At 34.4% G+C, this 27,500-nt stretch overlaps 1 protein-coding gene across 1 annotated transcript in view; it reads left to right on the top strand.

Annotated features, from left to right (window-relative positions):
* LOC145269642 (uncharacterized) overlaps positions 1-27,500 on the top strand; it is a 33,905-nt gene that overhangs the window by 6,227 nt on the left and 178 nt on the right. Inside the window, exon 2 of the mRNA XM_080125359.1 lies at positions 19,987-27,500. This exon is cut by the window's right edge and continues 178 nt beyond it. Coding sequence (XP_079981485.1) covers positions 19,992-22,376 — 2,385 coding nt within the window. The 5' untranslated portion in view covers positions 19,987-19,991 and the 3' untranslated portion in view covers positions 22,377-27,500. The remainder of the gene's footprint in view (positions 1-19,986) is intronic.

The following is a 27,500-nucleotide window of genomic DNA, read 5'->3' as shown; positions in this document are numbered from 1 at the left end:
AGTGGATTTTGCTTTACGCCTTCAACTTGTTTTGGAGTAGGGTGTGGCTGATGCACTACCTCAGTCTTCCTTATGCTAATTGTCAGGCCAAAGGCTTTGCACGTGGCTGAAAATTGATCAAGAAGAACCTGGGCTTCTTTAAAGGATGTGGCTACCAGTGCGGCATCATCAGCGAAGAGCAAGTCGCGAATAATTTCAATGCGAAGAAGAGTCTTGGCCTTAAACCGTTGATGGTTAAATAAGCCACCAGATGACCGAAATTGAAAATTGACACCAGTGTCCAAATCATCAAATGCATGTTTCAGCATTAGTGAAAAGAAGAGCGCAAAGAGGACTGGCGCCATTACACATCCCTGTTTGGTCCCATTCGTAACATCAAATGGATCAGACATCATACCATCTGAGACAACATTGGCCTTCATCCCCTCGTGAAAGGAAATGATCACATTCAGCATGTTTTCTGGAATACCAAGCCTTCTTAAAACTTGCCAAAGAGCATCGCGATTCACAGTGTCGAAGGCTTTCGTCAGGGTAACAAACAACATATACAATCCCTGATTTTTCTCACGGACCTTTTCTGCCACCTGATGTAAGGAAAATATCATGTCAATGGTGCCGCGACCCGACTGAAACCCACACTGGGACTCTGGATACACCTTATCAACGAGACAATTTATGATTCGGTTTAGAATGAGCCTAGCCAGAATATTTCCTGCAATTGAAAGCAGAGATATCCCCTGATGGTTGTCACAAACATTCTTGACTCCCTTATTTTTGTAGAGATGTTTGATGCAGGCATCTTTGTAGTCCTGTGGAACTTGACCTGCTTTCCATATCTTTACAAAGAGAGCATGGAGCTTTTTTATCAGCACATGCCCACCATGCTTGTACACTTCAGGCGGAATTGGATCCTTTGGTGATGGGGACTTGCTAGAAGCAATTTGTTTGATGGATTCCCATACCTCCTGATAAGCAGGTTCCAATGACAATTCTGGAATATCTGGATTCTGAGGAATAGAGGACACGACATCGCCTTCAATGATAGATGAGGTGTTTAAGACAGTTTTAAAGTGCTCCTTCCAACGATTGAGAATATCTGATTTATCAGTTAGCAATGCTTCTCCATCGGCTGTACTTAATGGGGAAGCACCACTTTTCTGAGGACCAAATACCTCTTTCAGGCCATCATAGAAGGCTTTTGTGTTCTTGCTGTCAGCAGCTCCCTGCAGTGCAATTGCCTTATTGTATCACCATTGTTCTTTCATAGCTCGGAGAGCTCGTTGTACCTCACCTTTACACTTTTTGTAGGCCGTGTGCTTCACTGTTGAGTTTTTGTCCTCAATCCAACATTTGTGAGATGAGTGCATTTGGTTAATCAGTGCTTTAAACTTCATTGTCACCTTTGTCAAATTAATCCTGGTGTTTTCTTTTCGGTATTCCAAGGACTTCTACTTCTACAGCTTGAGTTGCTTCTTGCAATTCTTTCCAAGAAGATTCAACATCATCAGTTACATCAACACCCTCAAGGTTTTCATCAAGCTTATTGGAGAGCTCAGTTCTCTTTTCCCTGGATTTAAGAGGCCGCACATCAATGCATTTGGGGACTGTTGATCTTGTAACTGTGCCTTCGCACATGCAACGACAATTTACTTCTGAGAAGGGTGTGGTCCGAAAGATAGCAAGAAGTGTGGAAAGAGCGAGTGATTTTGAAGTCACTCATGTGCTTCCGCTTTGTTATGACGAAGTCAATAAGATGCCAGTCTTTTGAATGAGGATGCATCCATGTCGTCTTCCGATGCACAGGTTGTTGGAATATGGTATTGGTAATACAGAGGTCAAACTCCCTACAGATTGTAAGAAGTCGTAAACCATTTGCATTTACCTTGCCTATGCCATGCTTACCAAGTACACCGGTCCATGACAGATGGTCACTACCAACACAAGCATTGAAATCGCCAGCAAGAACGAGTTTATCATAGTGTCGAACTCTGGAGAGGACATCACGGAGGGTATCGTAGAAGTCATCCTTCTCTTGATCTGAACTGGCTAACGTTGGGGTGTAACAACTAACTAGCGTCACCCTGGTGTTTCCTTCTACCTCTAGGGAAAGAGTTGCCACATGATCAGATATGCCTTTGGGCAAAGACGATAAGGACTTTGCCAGCTTGGACTTAATGGCAAAACCAACGCCTGATTGGCGGGGTTCATTTCCTGCCTTTCCTGACCAAAATAAGTCATATCCACCCTTTTCCTCTCGAAATTGAGAATTGCCAGGCAAGCGAGTTTCACATAAGACAGCAATGTCAACATCATACCTCTGTAACTGAAGAGAAACAAGGGCTGTCTTGCGCTTGGGTGCAGCATCATTATCCTGGAGGGTATGGACATTCCAACACCCTATTGAAAGATTCTTTGTTGAGGTTTTTTGTCGTATTCTATTGTTCTGACTGTGCAACTGGATAACCAGACAGCTGCAGCGGGCTGCCAAGTTAAGTGATGAGCAAGCAATTTTTTAGGGCTCCTTTTATCGCCCCCTCCCCGCCACAGGGAAAGCGGTGCTATCCCTAAATAGGGCTGCTTTGTCCCTGATGGAGGACACGAACAGCACAATTGCTCACAGGTTTGTGCTAGAACAGCCATCTACCATCAGCTGCCACTGTGCAGAGATCCGGCTGAGGACCTCCAGTAATATCCTTTACCTGTCCCCGTCGCTTTCACTCCATCGCCAGTGGACTTCTTGCAGGACAGTGTGAGGTTTTCATAATGAAATTACGATAAGCTGTCAGAAACCCACACAAATGACTTGATTTAAGTGATGAAAGCTCGTGTAGAACCATCCACACTTTTTGAAACTGTTGATTAACTCACTCGGTGCAAACCAATTGCCACAGAACAAGCAGACAACAGCCCTCAGGTTTGATGTAAGAGTTTCCTTCTCTTAGTGGTATAACTGCACCCCCAGACACCAACCTGGGAATTTCCTCGTACCGGTGCAAATATATATATATATATATATATATATATATATGACTACTTCATTTAATCACATAAATTAATATACAAATGTATAAATTTATACGTAAACTTTAAGTATTTACTTCAACAGTGCTCAATACATAGGTAGAGCTAGGTAGTAAGTTATAAAATATATATGGCAATTAAGCTACACAGAATATTCCACGTTTCATCCACACTAGGATTTGTCAGGCTTATGCTGTAAGGCATCAGGCATAAGCCTGACAAATCCTAGCGTGGATGAAATGCGGAATATTCTGTGTAGCTTAATTGCCATATATATGTTATAACTTATATGTGTGTGTGTGTGTGTGTGTGTGTGTGTGTGTGAAATACTTATTTGGAGGAGGTTTTTGTGGGAGTTGTGTCTTGCTCTACGAAATTTAAAGAATGCGTTTTCTCCCAACAATCAAAACTTACTTTTAAACTTTTGGTGCTTGTGCACTTATTGTACCGTACTATATTTTTGAGTTGAATTAAAATTTTATGATTTTTATTATTAAATTGTTAGGTGAAAGTGCAGAATAGCTACAAAACACACCCCCATTGTTAAGAATAGCTTCCTAAATAATAACATCATTATTTCAGTGCGGTACAATAAGTGCATAAGTATGAAAAGGGTTTGTTTTACAATCCACAATCATATGAAAAAAATGTTAAAATTCAAATGTATAAAGAATAAATGTTACCAAAGGCAAGATAAATTGCTCTTCTGTCTAGCAGGATAAATTTTAATGTTTTTATTTGAATGAAAAATGTTTATTCGGTTTAAAAAATAAGTAATATTGAGAACAAGAAAAAAATGTTTGCAATGTATATTATATGTCTTTGAAGTCTCAACAATGATTTAAAAGTAAGAATAAAAAAATACTGTTAAAAACGCACCGAATAAATATTACCCTTACATTTACTGGGCAGATTTTGACCACTATTTTGTTTCATGGGTGAATGTTACCTTACGCTACAATAGAACACCGACAACTAATGGACAATTAATGGACAACTAATGGACAATTAAGGGGTGAATGTTACCTTATGCTACAATAGAACACCGACAACTAATGGACAATTAATGGACAACTAATGGACAATTAAGGGGTGAATGTTACCTTACGCTACAATAGAACACCGACAACTAATGGACAATTAATCGACAACTAATGGACAATTAAGGGGTGAATGTTACTTTATGCTACAATAGAACACCGACAACTAATGGACAATTAATGGACAACTAATGGACAATTAAGGGGTGAATGTTACCTTATGCTACAATAGAACACCGACAACTTTAATTTATTTTTTTTAGTGGTATTCGAGGTCGCTGACAATGAATCTGATAATCAAACCTGTCGCAGATTTACTGTTTGAATGGTATTAACCCCTGGACCCTGGGACTATTTTGAGCCATTTTACTGCCTTTGTTAATGCCACATGGATAGTAGTGTTTTCTTACATGATGTATTCGCATGTACATATGTGTAGTAAAGTGACTTGTCATATTGCGGAGAATTTTTAGCGGACATTTGAAATAACGAAAAAGTTTAAAAAAACAAAATTTGGTTAATTTTTTTTTGGTGGGGGGTGTTACATAGTTTTTAATTGATCTAAAATGAATGGTAATGATGAAAATTGATCTAAAAAAATCAAGCTTTAACGAGTCGTTTACAAAACATTTTTATGTTTTTCATTCTTTTTTTTTGGGGGGGGGTATTCAATTATAGAAGTTGTATAGTTTAACAGGTGCTTCTGTAGTTTAATTAACCATTTTTCTGTAAGTAACACGCTGACATTTACTGAACAGATATACCATTTAACATTTCACAAAAATTCTGTGTTTATATTTGGGATGGCACTGGAGGTGCAGGGGAGGTGTTGTGGCATTTTGCCCATATATAAATCCAATAAGGTTGACTAGAGCATCATTTATCATCACTCTTTTTTTTATGGTTTATCGTTTATTTTAAACATGATTTGGTGTAGCATATTGTAACAGCCTGCCTTGCATCCTTATTTCTTCCTTTGGTTAAGGATTGAGTTATTCATATCTTACTGTGGAATCTTCTTCATAGTCTTCTAACTTTGATATAAATTTTACAGTGGACCTTGTAGTAAATCATAAATAATGAACTGCTTCACTAACTAGTGCCCAACTAATTAGTCTTCTCCAACCTTTCCTGTTATACTGTTGTATATTGGATTCCCAGGTGTCGTTGGATTACACAAATGAGGAGTATCTATTATTACAGAAATGTAGATGTTTTCAGTGTGCAATATTTATTGACACACCAGTTCCTGTTGAATCACCAAAGTTAAGCAACATTGAACCTGGTCAGTACCAAATGGGTAACCATTTAGGACTTCCAGGTGCTGTATGTGCTCTCTGCTTATCTCGGCATTGTTTCCAGTCGTCCTGGACTTCTCCTTGCCACTGGACTCAGACAGTGCCGATTCAGGAGAGGTGTGGTTGGGGATGAAGCAACCCTTGCCTCACAAGTACACATGCAGCTGCCCCAGACAGGGGCTATCCTTTGTTTTTCGAGACTGAATGAAGGCATTGATTAATATCCATTAGAAAAAAATGTTATTGAAATGAAATATTTTGATAGACGATTGCAATTCGGCGAAAAATGGAATGTTAGCTAACTATGCATACAGGAATTTTAACGGAAAATAAAATTTAGTTTACAATAACAAAAGAACTCATTACATGACATGTGTGCTATGTTCATATAATTACATAGTAGGCAAAAGAGCTCATCTTCAACTTACAGTATGCCAATGATGCTGAATTCCCTAGCCATACCTCCAGCAAACTTCAACGCAGTCTTGATGTAGTCTCCAACACTTACCACTAAGCTGGTCTTCTTATCAACACCAAGTAGACGGAAATCCTGCCAAACGTGTCTCCAACTGATGCCCCCATCTTCACCATCAAAAATATCAGCAGCTTCATATACCTTGGCTCCAATCTCTCATTCTCCTGCAACCTTAGCAATGAAATTCAACCCCGCCTTAATCTTGTCTCTTCTACTTTTGGCTGCCTGATTGATCGCGTGTTCACCAACTTCAATCTCAGGACCCATAAAGAGTTGCTGTATACAATGCAGTCATCATACCCACCCTTGTACGGTTCTGAGGCATAGGTTCTATATCGTCATAACCAAGCTGTTGGAATCATTTCACATCAGGCGACTACAGCATATCCTCAGCCTCTATTGGTGACACAAGGTGCCTCATTCAGAGATTCGCAGGAGAATTAGAGTTGCATCTCTATAGACACTCCTTATCCATCATCAGCTTTGATCATTGTGCCACGTCATCAGGATACCCTCAAACAGACTACCTCAAAGAGTTTTCTTCAGCCAGCTCACTCACAGCCGACGAAACATCTGTTGCCCAAAGAAACGCTACATAGACTGCATCAAGCTCACCTTCAAGCACTGCAATATCCCCTTCAATCTTTTGGAGACTTTGGCAGCGGACAGAGACGCTTGGCGCTCCACATATGATCGTGGGATGGGCTTTTACAACATAAGCGAGCAGTTACGGAGCCTCACACACTGAGACACTGATGAGCGGTGGCCACTCACCATCAAAACCAAAATCCTGTCTACCTGTGCTCTATCTGTCCAAAGCAGTGTAGATCATGCACCAGGTTTCAGTCATCAACAATCGTCAATTAAAAAAAATGATGAAATATTCGTTGAGTCATTCTTCTTTTCATTTCATTTCATTGGATAAAGAGAAGAATCTGATCTTCTATTAGAGTAGAAGGCTTTTCAGCATGTAGGGAGTTTAGCAGTGAAGGGGTGAGATTTTGCTGCTTGTCAGGTTTGTTGACGGTATTTATGTTTAGGAAGCATAAGTGTTTTGAGTTTGTCGGAGAACATTCTATTAAAGTAGAGATGCAGCACAAGCTCTTTTTTGGACGATGTCTAATAGGGAGTGGTAGATGCAGCAGTTCATGCATGGGCGAATTGTGGCTTTGTAAAAATATAAGATACTTTTTGATGTGAGTCATTTTCTAGCATGGTAGAGGGAGCTCACCTTTGCAGTATCCTTGACAATGTCTGTGGCTTCATGAAGGAAGAAAGACGGAAAAGAAAATTGTTATCACATGCAACAGTATGACTGTGACAGTTGTCAAGTCAACTGGACAATAAACGTAAAGCAAATGCTTCCATCTACATGACTCAACACAGAAAATACCGTGGATATAACCTGACACAGTACCAAACGATTTTGTCGACACGATTCTGAAAAACTCTCTCAATATGCTTCTGAACACCTCTATTGAAATGACCCAACAAAAGACTGAACAGCTCCATTGAAATGACCTGACACAAGCTCGAACAACTCCATTGAAACGACCCAACACAAGCTCGAACAACTCCATTGAAACGACCCAATACAAGCCCGAAGAACTCCATTGAAACGATCTGACACAAGCCCAAACAACTCCATTGAAATGACCTGACACAAGTCTGAACAACTCCATTGAAACAACCTGACACTAGTCCAAACAACTCCATTGAAAAGACCCAACACAAGCCCGAAGAACTCCATTGAAACGACCTGACACAAGTGCTCATCTGAGTTTCAATCTATGGTTCCCCCCTGCCAAACTTTTATAAAAATCACTCGTCTATCTACAATCACTATCAACAATTTCCTCACCTCGCTATCTGAATCTAAACAAATTACATGAACAAAGCTTCTTTCCAAGAACTGTCCCATTTTTCTACTTTCCAGTTGAGCCGTCCACTTAAATAATTAAAATTCTACCCTATTCCCACTAACCATCAATATGCTGTTGTCTCAGTGACTACTGCAGATTCATTAACCCTCCTCCTCGAGTGGCTTTCAGATCTTTTTGTATAAAAAAGTTACTTTGTCTTAATGTCATACCACACTATTAGATTATGCCCCCCCCCCCAAAAAAAATGTCTTCAGCAACCATGAACAGTATCTGAACTGGTCAGAATCTTAATTCCTTTGAGTTTTCATTTAAGTCACAGGGAAATACTCTTTATTCTAGCATTCAATTCGACTTCATCGATATTCAAAAAAAAATTTTTTTTATTACATTTTCACCCCAAACAAGGCACATTGCCACTTTGGTGTAGGGAGCTACCATTAGAGACATGAGCTACTGGGATACTATGTAGGAAGTTGGGCAGCAAGATGTCAGTTCACGTTACACTTCTGCATGTCAGTACAGTTGGGGAAGCAGGAACCCGGAAGGGAATTCCAAAGTCTAGTGGTTCTGGAGAAGAAACTACTGGAGTAGAAAGCTCTCTTACATCTAGGGATCTCTACTGTATAGGTGTGGGATTTAACTGCTTGTCGGGTTTGTCGAGGGTATTTACGTCGTGGGGGCACAAGTGCTTGCAGAGCATTCACCATTAAAATACTTGTAGAACAGGCAGAGGGATGCAACATTTTGTCAGTGGGATAGAGGCTGAAGCTTAGATGACAGTTCAGGACCTATCAGGTTGGAGACTCTTTTTTGGACCTTGTCTAGGAGCGACAGACTAGTAGCAGATGCATCAGCCCAAATATGACAACAATACTCCATACATGGACGAATGGTGGCCTTATAGAGGTACAGGATACTTTCGGGTAGTAGTAGCTTTCTAGCACGGTAGAGGCAGCCTACCTTCCTCACAGCGGTCCTGGCAATGCTCTCAATGTAATTGTTCCAACTCATGTTTCCTGTGAACGTTAGGCCGAGGAGTTTAAAAGAAGTATTTTCAGTTAATGAATCTTTGGCCATTGCTATTGGTGGTAGAGAAGGTTTCTTGTAATTATTGAAGGAAACAAGTTTAGTCTTGGCAGCATTGAATGTGACCATTCATTTTTGTACCAATTCCATCACAGATTGGAGGTCATCCTCTAGTGTTTCTGCCATTTCCCTAGATATGTATTCATTGATATAAAAATTATATATAATAATATAATATATATATATATATATATATAATAACTAGCAAAAGTACCTGTCGTTGACTGGGTTCAAAAACAGCCTACAGAAAATGGACTCTGATTTATAAAAGTACTATCGGAGGTACCCGGCATTACCCGGGTGTTTGGAGGTGTGTGTTGGTGGGGGTGGGGGTAGATTAAAACAACCCTGTAAAAAAAAAAAACGTTGGCCGATTCTTTGGAGGTGTAAAAGAAAAAAAATAGTTTTAGTATAAAGGTAGGCTTGAACCCCAAACGTTTGATGCGGAGGTGGAAAGGAAATGGAAAAAAAAAATCCCTGCGACCTAATCATCTCGACCACGGGAACAGATGAATTGATAAGTGTGTTAAGTTGACATTTATAAACCGAGATTAGCAGGTGCGACAACATCAAGTTGCGGAAGTCAGTTTCTGATTTCCCCGCTACGCGGTGATCAAACAATAAAAAAAAAAAAAAACTAACGTAAGGCAAACGAACGATGAAAACAGAAAAACGAACACGTGAAAAATAAATTAAATAAGCCTGTTTCGATATTAAAACTTAAAAAATCAGTGGGTACCTGGGTGTTTTTGGGTGTCGCTAAGAATAAGCGAAGTAAAGATAAAAAAGCAGAAAAACGAACGTTACGTGAAAAATGGCTTATTGGTTCAATATTTAAATTTAAAAAATCGAAATAAAAAACCAACTCACACCACGATTCGAACCCAAAACGTTTAGATAATGAATCAAGGCCTTAACCAACTGAGCTAATGTGATGTACATGAAATTTGTTCGGTTTTTCTACTATTTAAAGTAAATCAGGTCACGACGTCATCTGACGCATGCGTAGAATCGGTCATTGTTACGAGAAGACCGTTTTTGTTGACCCCTACCCCTGTCGAAAATTGTCGATTTCGGGGTGAAAAAGTTAACGTTTTTGTCCAATTTTCGATATTTTTCAAGCAAAGGATGAAGCTTCGATGTGATACCTAGTTTGTGAATTTTCGTTGCGTCTGTCAAAAGTTTTTAGCAGACATCCAAACATACACACATATATAATACATTTTCGCTTTTATATATATAGACTAGCGGGGGTACCCGGCGTTGCCCTGGTGTTTGTAGGTGTGTGTTGGTGGGGGGGGGTAGATCAAAACAACGTTGGCCAGGTGGAGGTGTAAAAGAAAAAAAAAATTTAGTAGAAAGGTAGGCTTGAACCCTGAACCTTTGACGTGGAGGTGAAAAGGAAATGGAAAAAACCCTACGACCTAATCATCTCAACCACGGGACCAGATGAATTGACAAATGTGTTAAGTTGATGTTTATAAAGTAAAATGAGCAGGTGCAAGAAAGTCGCGTGATGCTTGACCTAGTTTTGCACTGGAAACCAGTTTCTGTTTTCCCCGCTATGCGGCGATCAAAAAATATCTCAAAAATAGCTTGTAAAAGTCAGGTAAATTAAAGATAGCTGCGACCCGAGTTCCTTAGTCATAGATATTATTATTTAGACAGCATATAAAAAGTTTTAAGAAGGAGCGAGCCAACCGAGAATGACGGCCAAAAAAAGCCTTTTGTAGACATACAGAAAAAGCGAACACACATACATGCATACATACATACATTTTCGCTTTTATATATATAGATGATAGGTTATGAAAAGGAAGGGTTGTAAAGAGATAGCTACGAAGTTGGGGGTATCAAAACCAAAGCAAAATATGATGAAAGTAAAAATAAAATAGATAAACCCCATAATTTATTATACCATACCTGTTCACACTGAAACACTTATCACAATATTCTGTGGATCTATATTAAAAAACCTTGTTAAACTTTGTGACATATTTCCATTCTATGGAGGTCAGGTGCGAACGAACACCCCATAATTTTATTATACCATATTTCTTCAAACTGAAACATAATTATCAAAGTATACTTACGCAGATAGATATGAAAAGTCTTTATTAAAGTTTGTGCCTATTTCCATTCTATGGAGGCCAGGCGCGAACGCAGACCCCACAATTTTAATGGACCACTGTTCTGCCAGATCAAACATACCCATTCATGTGTCTCGATACATCTATCATTATATGTCTAGGAGGGACCAGCCCAAATATGACAACAATACCATCCCTATTTAAGTTAAAACATACTTATCAAAGTATTCTTATGTACATCTATATCAAAAACACTTGTAAACGTTTTTTTTAAATTTTTTAATTTTTTATTTCTATACTTTGTGGACCAGGCGCGTATGCAGACCCCACAATTTTAATGAATCATCATTATGCCAGATCAAACATACCCATTCCTGTGTCTCGATACATCTATCATTATATGTGATCAGTTTTCTATAATAGTCAACAATATAGAAGCCTATTTGTGACCAGACACAAACACAGACGTTCAGCTTTATATATATATATATATATATATATATATATATGACTACTTCATTTAATCACATAAATTAATATACAAAAGTATAAATTTATACGTAAACTTTAAGTATTTACTTCAACAATGCTCAATACATAGGTAGAGCTAGGTAGTAAGTTATAAAATATATATGGCAATTAAGCTACACAGAATATTCCACGTTTCATCTACATTAGAATTCGTCAGGCTTATGCTGTAAGGCATCGGGCATAAGCCTGACAAATCCTAGCATGGATGAAACGCGGAATATTCTGTGTAGCTTAATTGCCATATATATATGTTATAACTTATATATATATATTTTTTTTTTGTTTTATTTTACTTCAGTCAAAATTCTCAGAAATTAAGGGGCCCACAACCCGGGGCTAACACTTGAAGTCTATACGAGATGCATAAATATTCGAATGTTCCATTAAAGTTATTTATCTCTCAAGCACTGAGTTAGTAAAGAAATTGAGAACATAATTTTCCTCTCCCCAATTAACCATTTTTATATGTTGTTGTATATCTTTTATTTTGGTCTCTTGGTCTGACTGAATTCCAGGACAAGAATTTATCTAGTCTGGTGGAGTATCCAGCTTTGTGCTATTACTTGAGGTAATATCACTCGGAGAAGGTGCACCATTCCTCGGAAAAGCTAATGTGGGGTAGCCGTAGTGAGGAGATCTTATTTGGGCTGCGAATACTATGTGATTTTAAATATTGTGTCAGGGTTTACTTCTATGGAAAAGTATCCTCATGTCAGATTGTTCTGATAAACCCCTGTACAGAGAGACCTTAGACACTCGAGGATAGTGTCTAGTAGGCATTCGTTCTCTCCCCCGTTCTCTCCAGTGTGTATACACCTGTGTCTGATCAAGCTCAATTTCGGCAAAGTCGAGGATAGTGTCCAGTAGGCATTCAAGTTCTCTCTATGTGTGTGTGTGTGTGTGTGTGTGTGTGTATGTGTATATGAAATACTTAATACAGACGTTCAGCTTTATATTATATATATATATATATATATATATATAAATATAATATTAATTCATCGATATGAATGTAATTGCTTCTCTTCATTGTAACACCAATATTATACAATATTTATCTGATTTAAGGTTGTGCCATTTCATTTGATTATGCTGACTGTTTGGTGGTGTGCAATTGGTGTTATTCATTACAGCTTTCTGGATGCTAATCAGAGCATCACGGCAGAGGTTTACTGCAATCAACTCGAAGAAATGCATCATCATTTACAAAAATTGAGACCTGCATTAGTGAATAGGCGTGGTCCAATCCTGCTCCACGATAATGCGCGGCCTCATGTTGCGAGAATGACACTGCAGAAACTCACAGACTTGGGATACGAAATTTTACCACATCCTCCTTATTCTCCAGATCTTTCACCCACGGACTACCATTTTTTCAAGCATTTAGCCGCTTTTTTAAGCAACAAAAACAGCTGGTATCATATCTCCTTCACACATTCAACATCACATTGACCATCTGTCTCTTCCTACATCGTTTTCCCAATCAATTCCTTTCAGTACTTCTCTTCATCAGCTATATTTATTTTTACTTTTATATATTTTTATTTTTATATATTTTTTATTTTTATATAATTATTTTTATACAGTTATTTTTATGTTTATGTATATTCATTTTTATTTTTTATATTTTTTTACTTATATATTTTAATATTTTTTATATATTTTTTACTTTTATGTATTTAATTTTAATTTATATATTTATTTTATTTTCATACATTTATTTTTACTTTTATATTTTTATTTTTATATTTCGATACTTTTATACACATATTTTTAGTTTCATACATTTATTTTTATTTTTATATATTTTTTACTTTTATATATTTAATTTTATATTTATTTTTATTTTTTATTTTTTTTACTTTTATATATTTAATTTTATATATTTATTTTTATTTTTTATTTTTTTTACTTTTATATATTTAATTTTATATTTATTTTTATTTTTTATTTTTTTTTACTTTTATATATTTTTATTATTTTCTACTTTTATATATTTAATTTTATATTATTTTATTTTTATACATTTATTTTTATTTCTTATATTTTTATTTTTATATTTCTATACTTTTATACATTAATTTTTATAATTTATTTTCATTTTATATATTTTTTACTTTTATGTATTTTTATTCTTATATATTTTTTATTTTTATATATTTAATTTCATATATTTATTTTTATTCTTTTATATTTTTATTTTTATATATTTGTTTTTATATTTCAATACTTTTATACATTTATTTTTATTTTTATAAATTTATTTTTATTTTTTTATATTTTTACTTTTATATATTTAATTTTATATTTATTTTTATTTTTTTACTTTTATATATTTGATTTTATATTTATTTTTATTTTTTATGTTTTTACTTTTATATATTTAATTTTATATATTTATTTTATTTTGTATGTTTTTTACTATTATATATTTAATTTCATATATTTTTCTTTTTTCTTTTTTTTCTTTTATATATTTAATTTTATATTTATTTTTATTTTTTATTCTTTTATTTTTATATATTTAATTTTATATTTATTTTATTTTTCATGTGTTTACTTTTATATATTTAATTTTATATATTTATTTTTCTTTCTTTTTTTTCTTTTATATATTTAATTTTATATTTATATTTATTTTTTATATTTATTTTTATTTTTTATTTTTTTACTTTTATATATTTAATTTTATATTTATTTTTATTTTTTATATTTTTTACTTTTATATATTTTTATTATTCTTTACTTTAATATATTTTATTTTTTTTTATTTTTTACTTTTATATATTGTATTTTATATTTATTTTTATTTTTTATATTTTTTACTTTTATATATTTAATTTTATATTTATTTTTATTTTTTATATTTTTTACTTTTATATATTTTTATTATTTTTTACTTTTATATATTTAATTGTATATATTTATTTTATTTTTATACATTAAGTTAATTTTTTATATTTTTATTTTTATATTTCTATACTTTAATACATTTATTTTTATTTTATATATTTTTTACTTTTATATATTTTTATTTTTATATATTTTTTATTTTTATATATTTAATTTTCTATATTTATTTTTATTTATTTATTTTTATTTTTTATTTTTTTTTACTTTTATATATTTTTTTTATTTTCTACTTTTATATATTTAATTTTATATTATTTTATTTTTATACATTTATTTTTATTTCTTATATTTTTATTTTTATATTTCTATACTTTTATACATTTATTTTTATAATTTATTTTTATTTTATATATTTTTTACTTTTATGTATTTTTATTCTTATATATTTTTTATTTTTATATATTTAATTTTATATATTTATTTTTATTTTTTATATTTTTACTTTTATATATTTGTTTTTATATTTCAATACTTTTATACATTTATTTTTATTTTTATACATTTATTTTTATTTTTTTATATTTTTACTTTTATATATTTAATTTTATATTTATTTTTATTTTTTTACTTTTATATATTTAATTTTATATTTATTTTCATTTTTTATGTTTTTACTTTTCTATATTTAATTTTATATATTTATTTTATTTTTTATATATTTATTTTTATTTTTATACATTTATTTTTATTGTTTATATTTTTTAATTTTATATATTTTTTAATTTTATATAGTTTTCAATTTTATATATATGTTTCACTTTTATATATTTAATTTTCTATATTATTTTATTTTTATACAATTTTTTATTCCTTATATTTTTTACTTTTATATATTTTTATATTTATATATTTTTTACTGTTAAATATTTTATTTTATATATTTATTTTTTATTAATTTATATTTATTTTTATACATTTATGTTTACTTTTATATTTTTACTTTCATATTTTTTATATTTTTATTTTTTTATATTTTTTGTATTAATTTTTATTTTTATACATTTATTTTTATTTTTTATGTTTCACTTTTATATTTTTTTTTATTTATTTGTTACTTTTATATATTGAATTTTATATATTTATTTTCATATATTTATTTTTATTTTCATATATTTATATTTATTTTTTATATGTTTTACTTTCATATATTTTTATTTTTATATATATTTTACTTTTGTATATTTAATTTTATATATTAATTTTTATTTTTATACATTTTTATTTTTATATTCTTTACTTTTGTATTTGTTTTATTTTTTTAAATATTTTTTACATTTATATATTTAATTTTATATATTTATTTTTATTTTTATACAAGTATTTTTTATTAATTTATTATTTATACATTTATTTTTTATACATTTTTTTTACGTTCATATATTTTTACTTTTTTATATTTTTCAGTTTTATATATTTAATTTTATATATTTATTTTAATTTTTATACATTTATTTTTTTATATTTTTACTTTTATATATTTTTATTTTTATATATTTTTTACTTTTATGTATTGAATTTTATATATTTATTTTTATTTTTTATATTTTTTACTTTTATATATTTTTTATTTTATATATTTAATTTTGTGTATTTATTTTTATTTTATACATTTATTTTTATATATTTATTTTCATTTTTATAAATTCTTATTTTTAATATTTTTTACTTTTATACATTTATTTTTAATCTCATATATTTTTTTTATATATTTATTTTTATATATTTTTACTTTTATATATTTATTTTTAATCTTGTATATTAATTTTTATTTTCATACATTGTTTTTTCCTTTTATATATATATATTTTTTAATTTTATGTATTTTTACTTGTATATATTTATTTGTTCTTGGAAACGTTTATTTTCTCCATGGACAGAAATATTTACACTGCTATTCTCATTATATTTAAGTATTTAGTTCCTCTGTGAAAATATTCACAAAATGTCTGCTCTTTTAATATAAGTTTACAGATAAAAGGAGATAAATAATATAAATGTATTTTCAGTTTTATGTATTTATTTTTACTGGTAGATATATTTATTTTCTCATGGACCATAAATGTCCGTAAAAATAAGTGATTATAAAATAACTTTTAAAAAAGCTGAAATTCACAGATTTCGTATTTATAATTTTTGAACAAAATTCTGATCGATTATTATATTGTATTAAATATTATCTACGTATAATTTGTGTACTTCTCTTTTCCAATGCATATGTATAATTTTTCCTGCAAAAGACAACAATGTGACACATGCATAAGAATTGATTCCTTCTCCATAATATTTTCCATTTCATAATATTGAAATTGGTTGATATTTAAAGCAAATATAAATTCCAGTTTATTTTTATTTTATTTTTTTTACGTGGAGGTCACCACTTATCAAGACCCAGAAGCCACTTGGGGGTAAGGGTTATTGCGTGTACAGTAATCAATGAGATAGTATCCTATTTTTAATAATAATTTTAATAGTTTAAATAATTAGTTTTGGATATTTGATAGAGTGTCTTACTTAAGAGAGCGGTTTGTCAGGAATTTGTTTATGTTGAACTTGAAGACATCCAAGTTGTAGTCAGGTGGGAAACAGGCAAACGGAAGAGAGTTCCACAGTCGTGCACTTTTAAGAAAGAAGCTTTGTTCATGGAATCTATGTTTGGATTTAGGCACAAATAAAGAGTGGGGAAAATTAACGACAGTAGTTTCAGCTAGACGGGTGTTTTCGTGAAAGATTGGAGAGGGGAGGGGTGGAGATTGGAGCTCAGACGAGCACTTGCCATGGAAATAATGATAAAATAAAGACAGGCTCACAACGTCTCTTCTGTGGGAGAGAGGTTGCAGGGAAGAGAAAAGGGCATCCCCCACTAAGCCACAAAGTTTATTTTGTACTCTGTCAAGGCAGGATAGGCTGTTTTTAGCAGCTCCTTCTCAAATGTGGCAGCAGTACTCCATCCTTGGACGTACTTGGCTTTTATACAGATAGAGAATTGCATCAGTAGCAAGATATCTTCTGGGGCGGTAGAAGGATCCCACCATTTTCCAAGCGTCCTTGGCTACAGACTTGATGTATGTGTTCCATTTCAGATCAGGAGTAAAGGTCAAACCTAGAAGATTGTCAAAACATGGAGCCTCCCCAAGACGTGAGCCATCTATTTCAATTGATGCTAGATAGGGATGATGATGTAAAGATAGAAGCTTGGTTTTGGATGCATTAATAGTAACCAGCCACCTCTTCCCCCACTGTACCACACTCTCAAGATCAGAGGAGAGAGAATCAGAGAGAACTTTGTCATTTACAGCCTTTGATGTGTTGCCATAGATGGTCGTGCCATCAGCATAGATGCCAACAAATGATTTAAGTATGTGTTTTGGGAGATCATTGATGAAGAGAAGAGAGTTGGGCCCAGGATGGACCCTTGGGGGACACCAGCATTAATACTGTTGGCCTCTGATTTCTGCCCATTAACGACTATTCTTATGAACCTATCGGAGAGAAATGATTTAATAATTGAGAAAACATTTCCAGTTATACCGTAGCTGGAAAACTTGTGAAGTAGGCCTTTCTACCATACCTTATCAAAGGCCTTCGATATGTCAAGAGCTATTGCCCTGGAAAGGAAGCCTTTGTCAAGAGATTCACTAATCCTATGAGATATAACCGTTAGCACATCTGCTGTAGATCTTGTGGCGCGGAAATTATATTGCATGTCGCTAAGAAGGTTGTTTCTGCTGAGGTGGTTGACTACTTCTCTATTTAATATGGATTCCAACAACTTACTCATGACACACAGAAGACTTAATGGTCTGTACTGAGAAGGAGATGACTTTTCGCCTGATGAGGTTTTCCAGGGTGTTGGAAAGCACTTCTCCTTAAGGCATTGCTTAAACAGTTTTGTAAGTATGGGGGCAAGTTCTGGTTGAAGCTTTTTCAGCACTATAACTGGAATGCCGCCAGGGCCAGTTGCTTTACTGGAATCAAGGTTCTTGATTAACTTTGCGATCTCACACGCAGATATTTGTAGGTTGCATAGCGTGTTGTCTGTTATAGGAGAAAATAAGGGAAGTTGGCCTTCTTGGCAAATTATTTGACCTTGTCTGATGCTGACGAGATGACCTCAGGTCCTTTGATGATGGTTGGGATAGAACGCACACTTCTGTTCAGCATCCTGTATGCTATTTGGCAAAACTGGTGGGAACCAAGCCGCTGATCAGCTACTTTGGATTTAATGGACTAAGCATATAGCTCTCTTGCATTTTTTATTACTCTTTTACAGTGGTTGCTGGCAGTTGTGAAAGCAGCTTTAGTCTCAGTACATCTATTACGTTGGTAGTTATGGAAAAAGTGATTTCTGTTCGCGATGGCAGTAACACATTCTGAGGAGAACCATGGCTGGCTGTTAGTTTTTGTTGGAATTTTTTTGATGGTATAAATCGGTCTATGCCTGCAATTAACCATTCAGTCAGGTCTAATACTACAGAGGACACATCCTTTTTAAACATGGAATGCAGAGGTAGATCAGATATGAATGTACGGAAGCTATTCCAGTCAGCCATAGAGTATCGATATACAGTATGGTGGAGTTGTATGTTTTAAGACTTATTGCATTTCGTTTTTATCTTAACTGATACAACGGAGTGGTCGGAGGATGCCAGGGGAGATAGAATGGAATATGAACTTAGCTCAGGGGAAGTTGTGAGAAAAGGTCTAGAAGGCTTGCATACTGGCCGGTAGTATCGGGCACACGGGTGGGTTAATGAACAATCTGAGGTCATAGGCAATGGCAAAATCATGACAGAACCTCCCTTCATCATCGGTCTTATTTGAGTAGGTCAGCCATTCCACATTATGGACATTGAAGTCACCACAAATGTGAATGTTAGCTGAAGGATTTAACGTTACAATTCATCTTTCCTCACTAAATATTTGCAAAATTGAATCGGAATCGTTTGTTTGATTTCTGTTAATGTTTTCCAGAAATAATGCCTCTGCCGACAATAGAAATTCCTAATTAATTATTATATTGTACCAAATATTATTTCTGTATAGTTTGTGAAGCGCACTTTTCATGTGCATTGATATTTATGTTAAGAAAATAATAATTTAAGTTTGTTACAATTAACATTTTCTAAATGAAATTTTGAAATAATTTTTCTTAATGTTCTCTTTATTTTCTGCAAATTATGTCTCTACCCATAACACAGGTAGCTAACCCTAACCCTAACCCATAACACAGGTAGCTTATTCGTGTATAATGTTTTAATCTCTTTTCTTTTTATGTATAATTTGTCACACCTGCATAGGAATTGATTAAGAAAATAATAATTCCCGTTTGTTCAATGTTACAATGAATATTTTCTCAATGAATTTTGTTTAATTTGTGTTAATGTTCTCTTAATTTTCCACAAATTATGCCTCTATTCACAATACTTAATACTGTATAGTTTTTTAAGCGCTTTTTTGTATAATTTTTCTTGTTAAAGACAACAATGTCACACTTGCATAGGAATGGATTCATTCCCTTAAACAACTTTCATATCGGTTGAAAATTTTTAAGAAAATAATAATTCAAGTTTGTTTTCTGTTATAATTCACATTTTCTCGCTGAATGATTCCACTTATTTAATTTCTGTTAATGTTCTCTTCATTTTCCAGACGCTATGCCTCCGCCGACAATACAGAAACCATATTCGTGTATAGTTTGTGAAGCTGTCTTTTCATACGAATCACAGCTGAAGAATCACATGTATAAACATACAGGAGAAAAACCATTTACCTGCGAGACATGTGGATCTTCGTTTTTTGAGAAATCAGCATTGACAAAACACAAACGTACACATACTGGGGAAAAGCCATTTTCTTGTGAAGTGTGTAATGCTTCGTTTTCTCTGAAATCTACACTGCGGGTGCATCTGCGTATACATACAGGGGAGAAACCATTTAGTTGTGAAATATGCGGATGTTCATTCTCTCAACAGTCGAGTTTAAAAGGCCATATACGAACACACACTGGAGAGAAACCATATTCCTGTGAAATCTGTGAGGCTTCCTTTTCACAAAAGTCAAGTCTAATCGGACACAGGCGTGTACACACTGGAGAGAAACCATTTTCCTGTGAAATCTGTGGCTCGTCTTTTTCTCATCAGTCGACCTTGAAAGGTCATGCACGTATACACACTAGAGAGAGGATATACACCTGTCAGATATGTCAGTCTTCATTTGCCTTGAAATCAGCTTTAACGAAACACAAAAATCTACATGCTGAGAAAAAAGAATTTCCCTGTGAATCCTGCGAGTCATCGTTTTCCAAGCTCTCCAATCTAAAACGGCACATGTATAAACATACGAAAGGGAATAAAGAAAAAACGTCTCTGTTACGTATAAAAGCAGGTCTAACAAAACCTAAGCGTGTACAGACAGTAAAGAAGTCATTTAAATGCGAAACGTGTGGAGCTTTGTTTTCTAAACAATCTGCCTTAAAAATACACACACGTGTACACACTGGAGAGAAACCATTTAGTTGTGAAGTATGTGGATGTTCTTTTGCCGAGCGGCCAGCTTTAGCAAAGCACAAACGTGTCCATACAGGTGAGAAACCATTCAGCTGTGAAGTATGCAAATCCTCATTCACTTTAAAGGCGACCTTAAAGGGACACATGCGTATTCACACTGGGGAGAGACCATTTATATGTCAGATATGCGGGTCCTCGTTTTCGCAACGGTCAATCTTAAAGGGACACATTAGGACCCACACCGGGGAGAAACCATTTACCTGCGAGGTATGTAACGCATCGTTTTCTCAAAAGTCCAGCTTAAACGGCCACAGGCGTATACACACAGGTGAGAAACCATTTAGTTGTGAAATATGTGGATCTTCGTTTTCCCTTAAGTCAACTTTAAACAGCCATGTCCGTACACACATGAGAGAGAAGATATATAGCTGTAAGATCTGCCCATCTTCATTCTCTGTGAAAGCGGATCTGATAAAACACAGGCTTGTCCATATAAAGAAGAAATCGTTTCCGTGTGAGATATGTACATCTTCCTTTTATAAGAAATCGAGTTTAAATGGCCACATGCGTGTTCATAGTCGGGAGAAACGTGTCTTAACAAAACGTATGCGTGTCGGGGAGAAGCCATTTTCTTGTGAGATTTGCAAGTCTTCGTTTTCTCTGAAATCAACTTTGGAGAAACATATACGTGTACACACGGGCGAGAAACCTTTTTCCTGTGAAATCTGCGGGTCTTCGTTTTCTCAGCGGTCAACCTTGAAAGGTCATATAAGGACACACACTGGAGAGAAACCATTTAGCTGTGAATTATGTGAATCTTCATTTTCACTAAAGTCTACGTTAAAAGGTCACATGCGTATACATACTGGTGAAAAACCATTTTCATGTAAAATATGCGGGGCAGCGTATTCTCACCAATCGACCCTAAAAGGACATATGCGTTCACATAACAGTGAGCAAAACACGTCTTCATCTTCTTTGAAACCAGCAATACTGAAACAAAAGCGGATACCGCCCGCCAAAAAAAAACAGTTCGCTTGCAGAATATGTGGGGCTTCATTCTCTGAACGTAAATATCTACCAAAACACATGCGTGTACATACTGGTGAGAAACCATATTCTTGTGAAATCTGCCCAGCCAAATTTTCATTGAAATCAACGTTGAAAGTCCACATCCGCAGGCACACTGGGGAGAAGCCATTTGCCTGTGAGATATGCGGGGCCGCATTTTCCCAGCAATCGACATTGACGGGACACATTCGAACCCACACTGGGGAGAAACCATATTCCTGTGAAATATGCCAGGCTTCGTTTTCGCAGAAGTCCAGTTTGATTGGGCACCGACGTATACACACTGGGGAGAAACCATTTCCCTGTGAGATGTGTGGATCTTCATTTTCTTTAAGATCAACTTTAAAAGTCCACAAACGTATACACAATAAAGAGAAAACGTTTGCTTGTAAGAAATGCCAATCTTTATTTACCGAGAAATCAGCTTTAAAAGCACATGTATGTACCAAACCAACTTTGTAACCACTTTTTCTATGCCGATTCTTTCTACTGGTATATCTAATATACAAAGCTCTTTTTTGCAGAAATCGTAATTGATCTTAGAACTGTACGCCTGTGGAATTATCTTCCGTTTTCCTGCTTTCCAGCTGACTATAATATGGTTGTCTTCAAGTCTAACGTAAACAGGTTTTTGATAAACTGTTCCATATAAGTTAACAAATTTACCTAATTTCCATTATTAACGATTACTATATTGTCCAGTTTCTACTGTACACTCTTTAACCCTTATCCTCGAGTGGCCTCTTGGCCTTGATAAGTGGTGATGCCTATGTAAAAAAAAAAAGACATGGGTGTGTACACGCTGAATGGGAAAAGATAACAAAAATGTCAGGACCTAAAAAATGATTTAAAAACGGCTCGGTCCCTTAAAACATCAACATTATACCAGTTGTGATGGGAGCAAATGGTCTACTGAAAGAAATCTTGAGAAATATTCAGAAACAATCTCTGGAAGACCAAGCTGGCTAGAAATACAGATAGCAGCCATACAAGAAACAGCATGTATTCTTAAAAGAGCCGTTGGATATAAATTCAAATCATCATGAAATCAAGTGTTATATCCATGTTGAAGCCCTTAATCTCTTACTACTAACCAAAGAAAAATAATGAAAAAAGAAAGATAACATCAAATGAAAAGGTGATGTGCATTAGGCAGAAACTATGTTCCTCTGATGTATTACGAACCAAGTGCAAAAGAGATTCAGACAATTGCACTTAAGGGAACAGCGAGGATACTAAAAAGAGCTCTCGGTTGGTTTCAATAAAAAAGTGGGGCAATGTTGGCAGCTGGTTTGGCTGCCCCATACCCAGCATTACAATCTTCAAAGGAAGAAAAATAAAAAATAAAAATAAAAAAAAAAGTAAAAGAACTTTAATGGAACATTCAAATATCTATGTATCTCATATAGACTTCAAGTGTTAGCCCCTGGTTGTGGGCCCCTTGATTTCTGACAACTTCGACTGAAGTAAAAACTTGAATGCCTACTAGACACTATCCTCGAGTGTCTAAGGTCTCTCTGTACAGGGGTTTGCCAGAACAACCTGGCATGAGGATACTTTTCCCCAAGAAGTAAACCCTGACCAAATATTCAAAATCACATTTTGTATTCATTGCCCAAATAAGATCTCCTCACTATGGCTAACTTACATTAGCTTTTCCGAGGAATGGTGCACCTTCTCCAAGTGATTTTACTTCAAGTAATAGCACGAAGCTGAATACTCCACCAGACTAGATGAATTCTTGTCCTGGAATACAGTAAGGCCAAGAGACCAAAATGAAAGATATACTACAACGTATGAAAATGCTTAATTGGGGAGAGGAAACGTATGTTCTCAAAAAATAAAATGAAAATAAAAAAAGTAATGGAACATTCGAATATCTATGTATCTCATATAGAGTTCAAGTGTTAGCCCCTGATTGTGGGCCCCTTGATTTCTGAGAACTTCGACTGAAGTAAAAACTTGAATGCCTACTAGACAATATCCTCGAGTGTCTAAAGTCTCTCTGTACAGGGGTGTGTCAGAACAACCTGGCATGAGTTGAAACTTAATCTCTAGCGTTATAATCAGGATTCGTCACACCGCACAATCTGAATGTCAGCAATACAAAATTCTTTTCAAGAGAAGATGTTCACGACTCTTTTCTCTCTGCTCCCCCCAGAAAATTTTTCCCAGCTTTTATATCCTATCTAGAAAAAAAAAGGAAGAGACAGGGGGGAAAAAATAGCTTCTCCCATCATGCTCTGCCTTCCGAAGATGGCCATCGCGTACACAAATACGCTGGCCATCCTTTCCTTCTTTCTCAAAGAGTGATGTAGATACGGCTCGTACATTTTTTTCTTCTTTTTAACCATATACCCCACACAAATCAAATATTTCAGTGCCTGTGTTTTGAGACATGGGTTCAAATCCTTGTCAACCATGTTGTGTCTTTGAAAGGCCAATAGTAATTAAAACATTTTTATTTATGGTTTATTTACAAGAAGGTATTTACAGAAGTGCAGAATAGTATGTTGTCATGACTGATACATCATAACTATATTTATACTCCCTGACCAAGTCCAACTACTACCAAAACATAATTATCTTATCATCGCACCTTTTCACTGAAGGGAAATTTTAAGATGCCTACTAGACAATATCCTCGAGTGTCTAAAGTCTCTCTGTACAGGGGTTTGTCAGAACAATCTGGCACGAGGATACTTTTCCATAGAAGTAAACCCTGACCAAATATTCAAAATCACATTTTGTATTCATTGCTCAAATAAGATCTCCTCACTATGGCTAACTTACATTAGCTTTTACGAGGAATGGCGAACCTTCTCCAAGTGATTTTACCTCAAGTAATAGCACGAAGCTGGATACTCCACCAGACTAGATAAATTCTTGTCCTGGAATCCAGTAAGGCCAGGAGACCAAAATGAAAGATTTACTACAACGTATGAAAATGGTTAATTGGGGAGAGGAAGATTATGTTCTGAATTTCTTTACTAACTCAGTGCTTGAGAGATAAAGAACTTAAACGGAACATTCGAATATCTATGTATCTCATATAGAGTTCAAGTGTTAGCCTCAGGTTGTGGGCCCCTTGATTTCTGAGAACTTTGAAATTGAATAAAATAAAAAAGTGAAAAAACTTTATTTCTGATAACTATGCGGATCCTTAGTTTTTCTGAAATCCACATTAAAAGGCACAAACATAGAAATTAGGGAAACCCAAATAAGATTTAACGCACGCTGGATTTTACAAAGACTGATGCACCTTCTCCAAGTGATATTATCTCAAGTAAAAACACAAAACTGGATAATCTACCAGACAAGATGAATTCTTGTCCTGACATCCAGTAAGAGCCAGATGCCACAAAAATATATACTTTTTTTTTTTACATAGAAGTCACCACTTATCTAGGCCCGGAGGCCACTCAAGGATAAGGGTAATGGGTAGACATTAGTCATTGCGATTATAGTGTCGTAAACATAAGTAGTGGCAATTTTGTAAATTGGATTACTTCGGGGGATGGTTCATCAAGAACTTGTTTACATTGGACTTGAGGACAATCGGATTGCTTAGGGGGACGGTTCATCAAGAACTTGTTTACGTTGGACTTGAAGACAATTAGATTACTTAGGGGGACGGTTCATTAAGAACTTGTTTACGTTGGACTTGAAGACAATTAGATTACTTAGGGGGACGGTTCATTAAGAACTTATTTACGTTGGACTTGAAGACAATTAGATTACTTAGGGGGACGGTTCATTAAGAACTTGTTTACGTTGGACTTGAAGACAATTAGATTACTTAGGGGGACGGTTCATTAAGAACTTGTTTACGTTGGACTTGAAGACAATTAGATTACTTAGGGGGACGGTTAATCAAGAACTTTACTACATTTAATTGATCAATCGGAGAGAGGAAAACAATGTTTTCAACTTCTTTTATAACTCAGTGTTTGAGAGGTAAATGAGAACTTTAATGGAATATTCGGATATGTATCTTATATTGAGACCAAGTGTTGGCCGCAAGAAGGCTGTTTCTTGATTTCTAAAGACTTAATTGAAGTAAAATAGGAAAGAAAGAGAGATGAGTGGTCGCAGCAATGACAACAAGTGCAATTTCTGCCACAAAGAAGTAGAGAGTGAACTACCTGATATTCAGCTGTCAGTTTCTGCTGGAGAACAGCTAATATATGATGTGACACAAGGTAGTGATAAATTTATATTCTGATGATCGTTTGAATTGTTCATTAGAAAGAAGAAACAATAAACCAAACAACATATATATTTGTTTTATTTAGTTTAAATACCAGCAGGTTTTTCTGTCTTTTTATCTTGAGAACATCTATCATGTTTTTCTGTGTTTCAACTTCTATTTTTGTTTCTCTGTCTTTTTCATCAAAGTTCTGAATCTTTTAGACGGCGGCTGATTGTTTATATTACGTGCATTGATTAGACTATTGTTCTCATCTTGAGTGTTATTAGTGCAAAATTTCAACGATGAAAGGGAGATAATCCTCTTGTCATTATTTATTAGAATTACCTCCCCTTTGTCAATCAATTTTTTTACTCACAAATTCGAAACAATGACCATAAATTATAGACCAACTCACAGAAATGCGAAAATATCTACGGAGCTAGTAACTTTTCTTCTTTTCTTTTTCCTTTGGACCTTCTTCGCAGGAAGAGGGACCTCCGTGGCCTTCGGGCCAAGATCAGAGTGTAGTATCTGTTCCAGCAGATACTGCAAGCTATGACTAGCTATGACTAGCAAAGACAAGATGTGGGGGCAACCCCACATGCCTGACCTTTAACCAGCTCCCATTTCCCACCTCTCGGGAGCTGGTCCCCTTTTTCCCTTCCCCCTCCCTTCACTCCTCACATTAAAAATCGGCCTTGTGCCTAATTTGCTCGGTGGGGGAGCAAATAAATACTATCTGTTCCGGCAGATACTGCAAGCAAAGACCATATGTGGGGACAACCCCACAGATAAGACCTTGGTCAATGTAGGGGCAACCCTTCATGCCAATTGTCACTATCCAGCTCCCCTACTCCCCGGGGAGTTGGTCCCCATTCCCCCATCACTTCTCACATTAAAAATCGGCCTTGTGCCTAATTTGCTCGGTGGGGGAGCAAATAAATACTTCTTCTTTTCTTTTTCAAACAACAAGCAACATGGCTGATGAAGAACCGAAGAACAATCCGACCGAAACGTTGCACAAATGACACTCAAAATGAGAACAATAGACCAATCAATACAGGTAAAAGAAACACATATATTTATTTTTATTTATTTTAAATACTGGCAAGTTTTTCTGTCTGTTTCTGTATCTTATATTAAGAATATGTATCATGTTTTTCTCTGTATTTCAACTTCTAGTTTAGTTTCCCTATGTTTTGCACCATCATCATCATCGTGTAGATGAATCCAAAGGAATTTGAGAGAACAGGTGCTATTGCGCTGTAAGACAAGTAAATGCACTAGTATTATAAGTACGTTTAATTTAGATGTCACATATTAACCATGATGTACATAAGATCTTGTTGTGCAATGATTAAAAGTATACGTAAGAAAAAAAAAAACTTGCAAAT

This window comes from Euprymna scolopes, chromosome 45 (genome assembly GCF_053919585.1).
Source record: "Euprymna scolopes isolate OS-2025 chromosome 45, ASM5391958v1, whole genome shotgun sequence".
Classification (NCBI taxonomy): domain Eukaryota; kingdom Metazoa; phylum Mollusca; class Cephalopoda; order Sepiida; family Sepiolidae; genus Euprymna; species Euprymna scolopes.
Note: the sequence above shows the minus strand (reverse complement) of the source record. Positions and strands in the feature narration are given on the sequence as shown.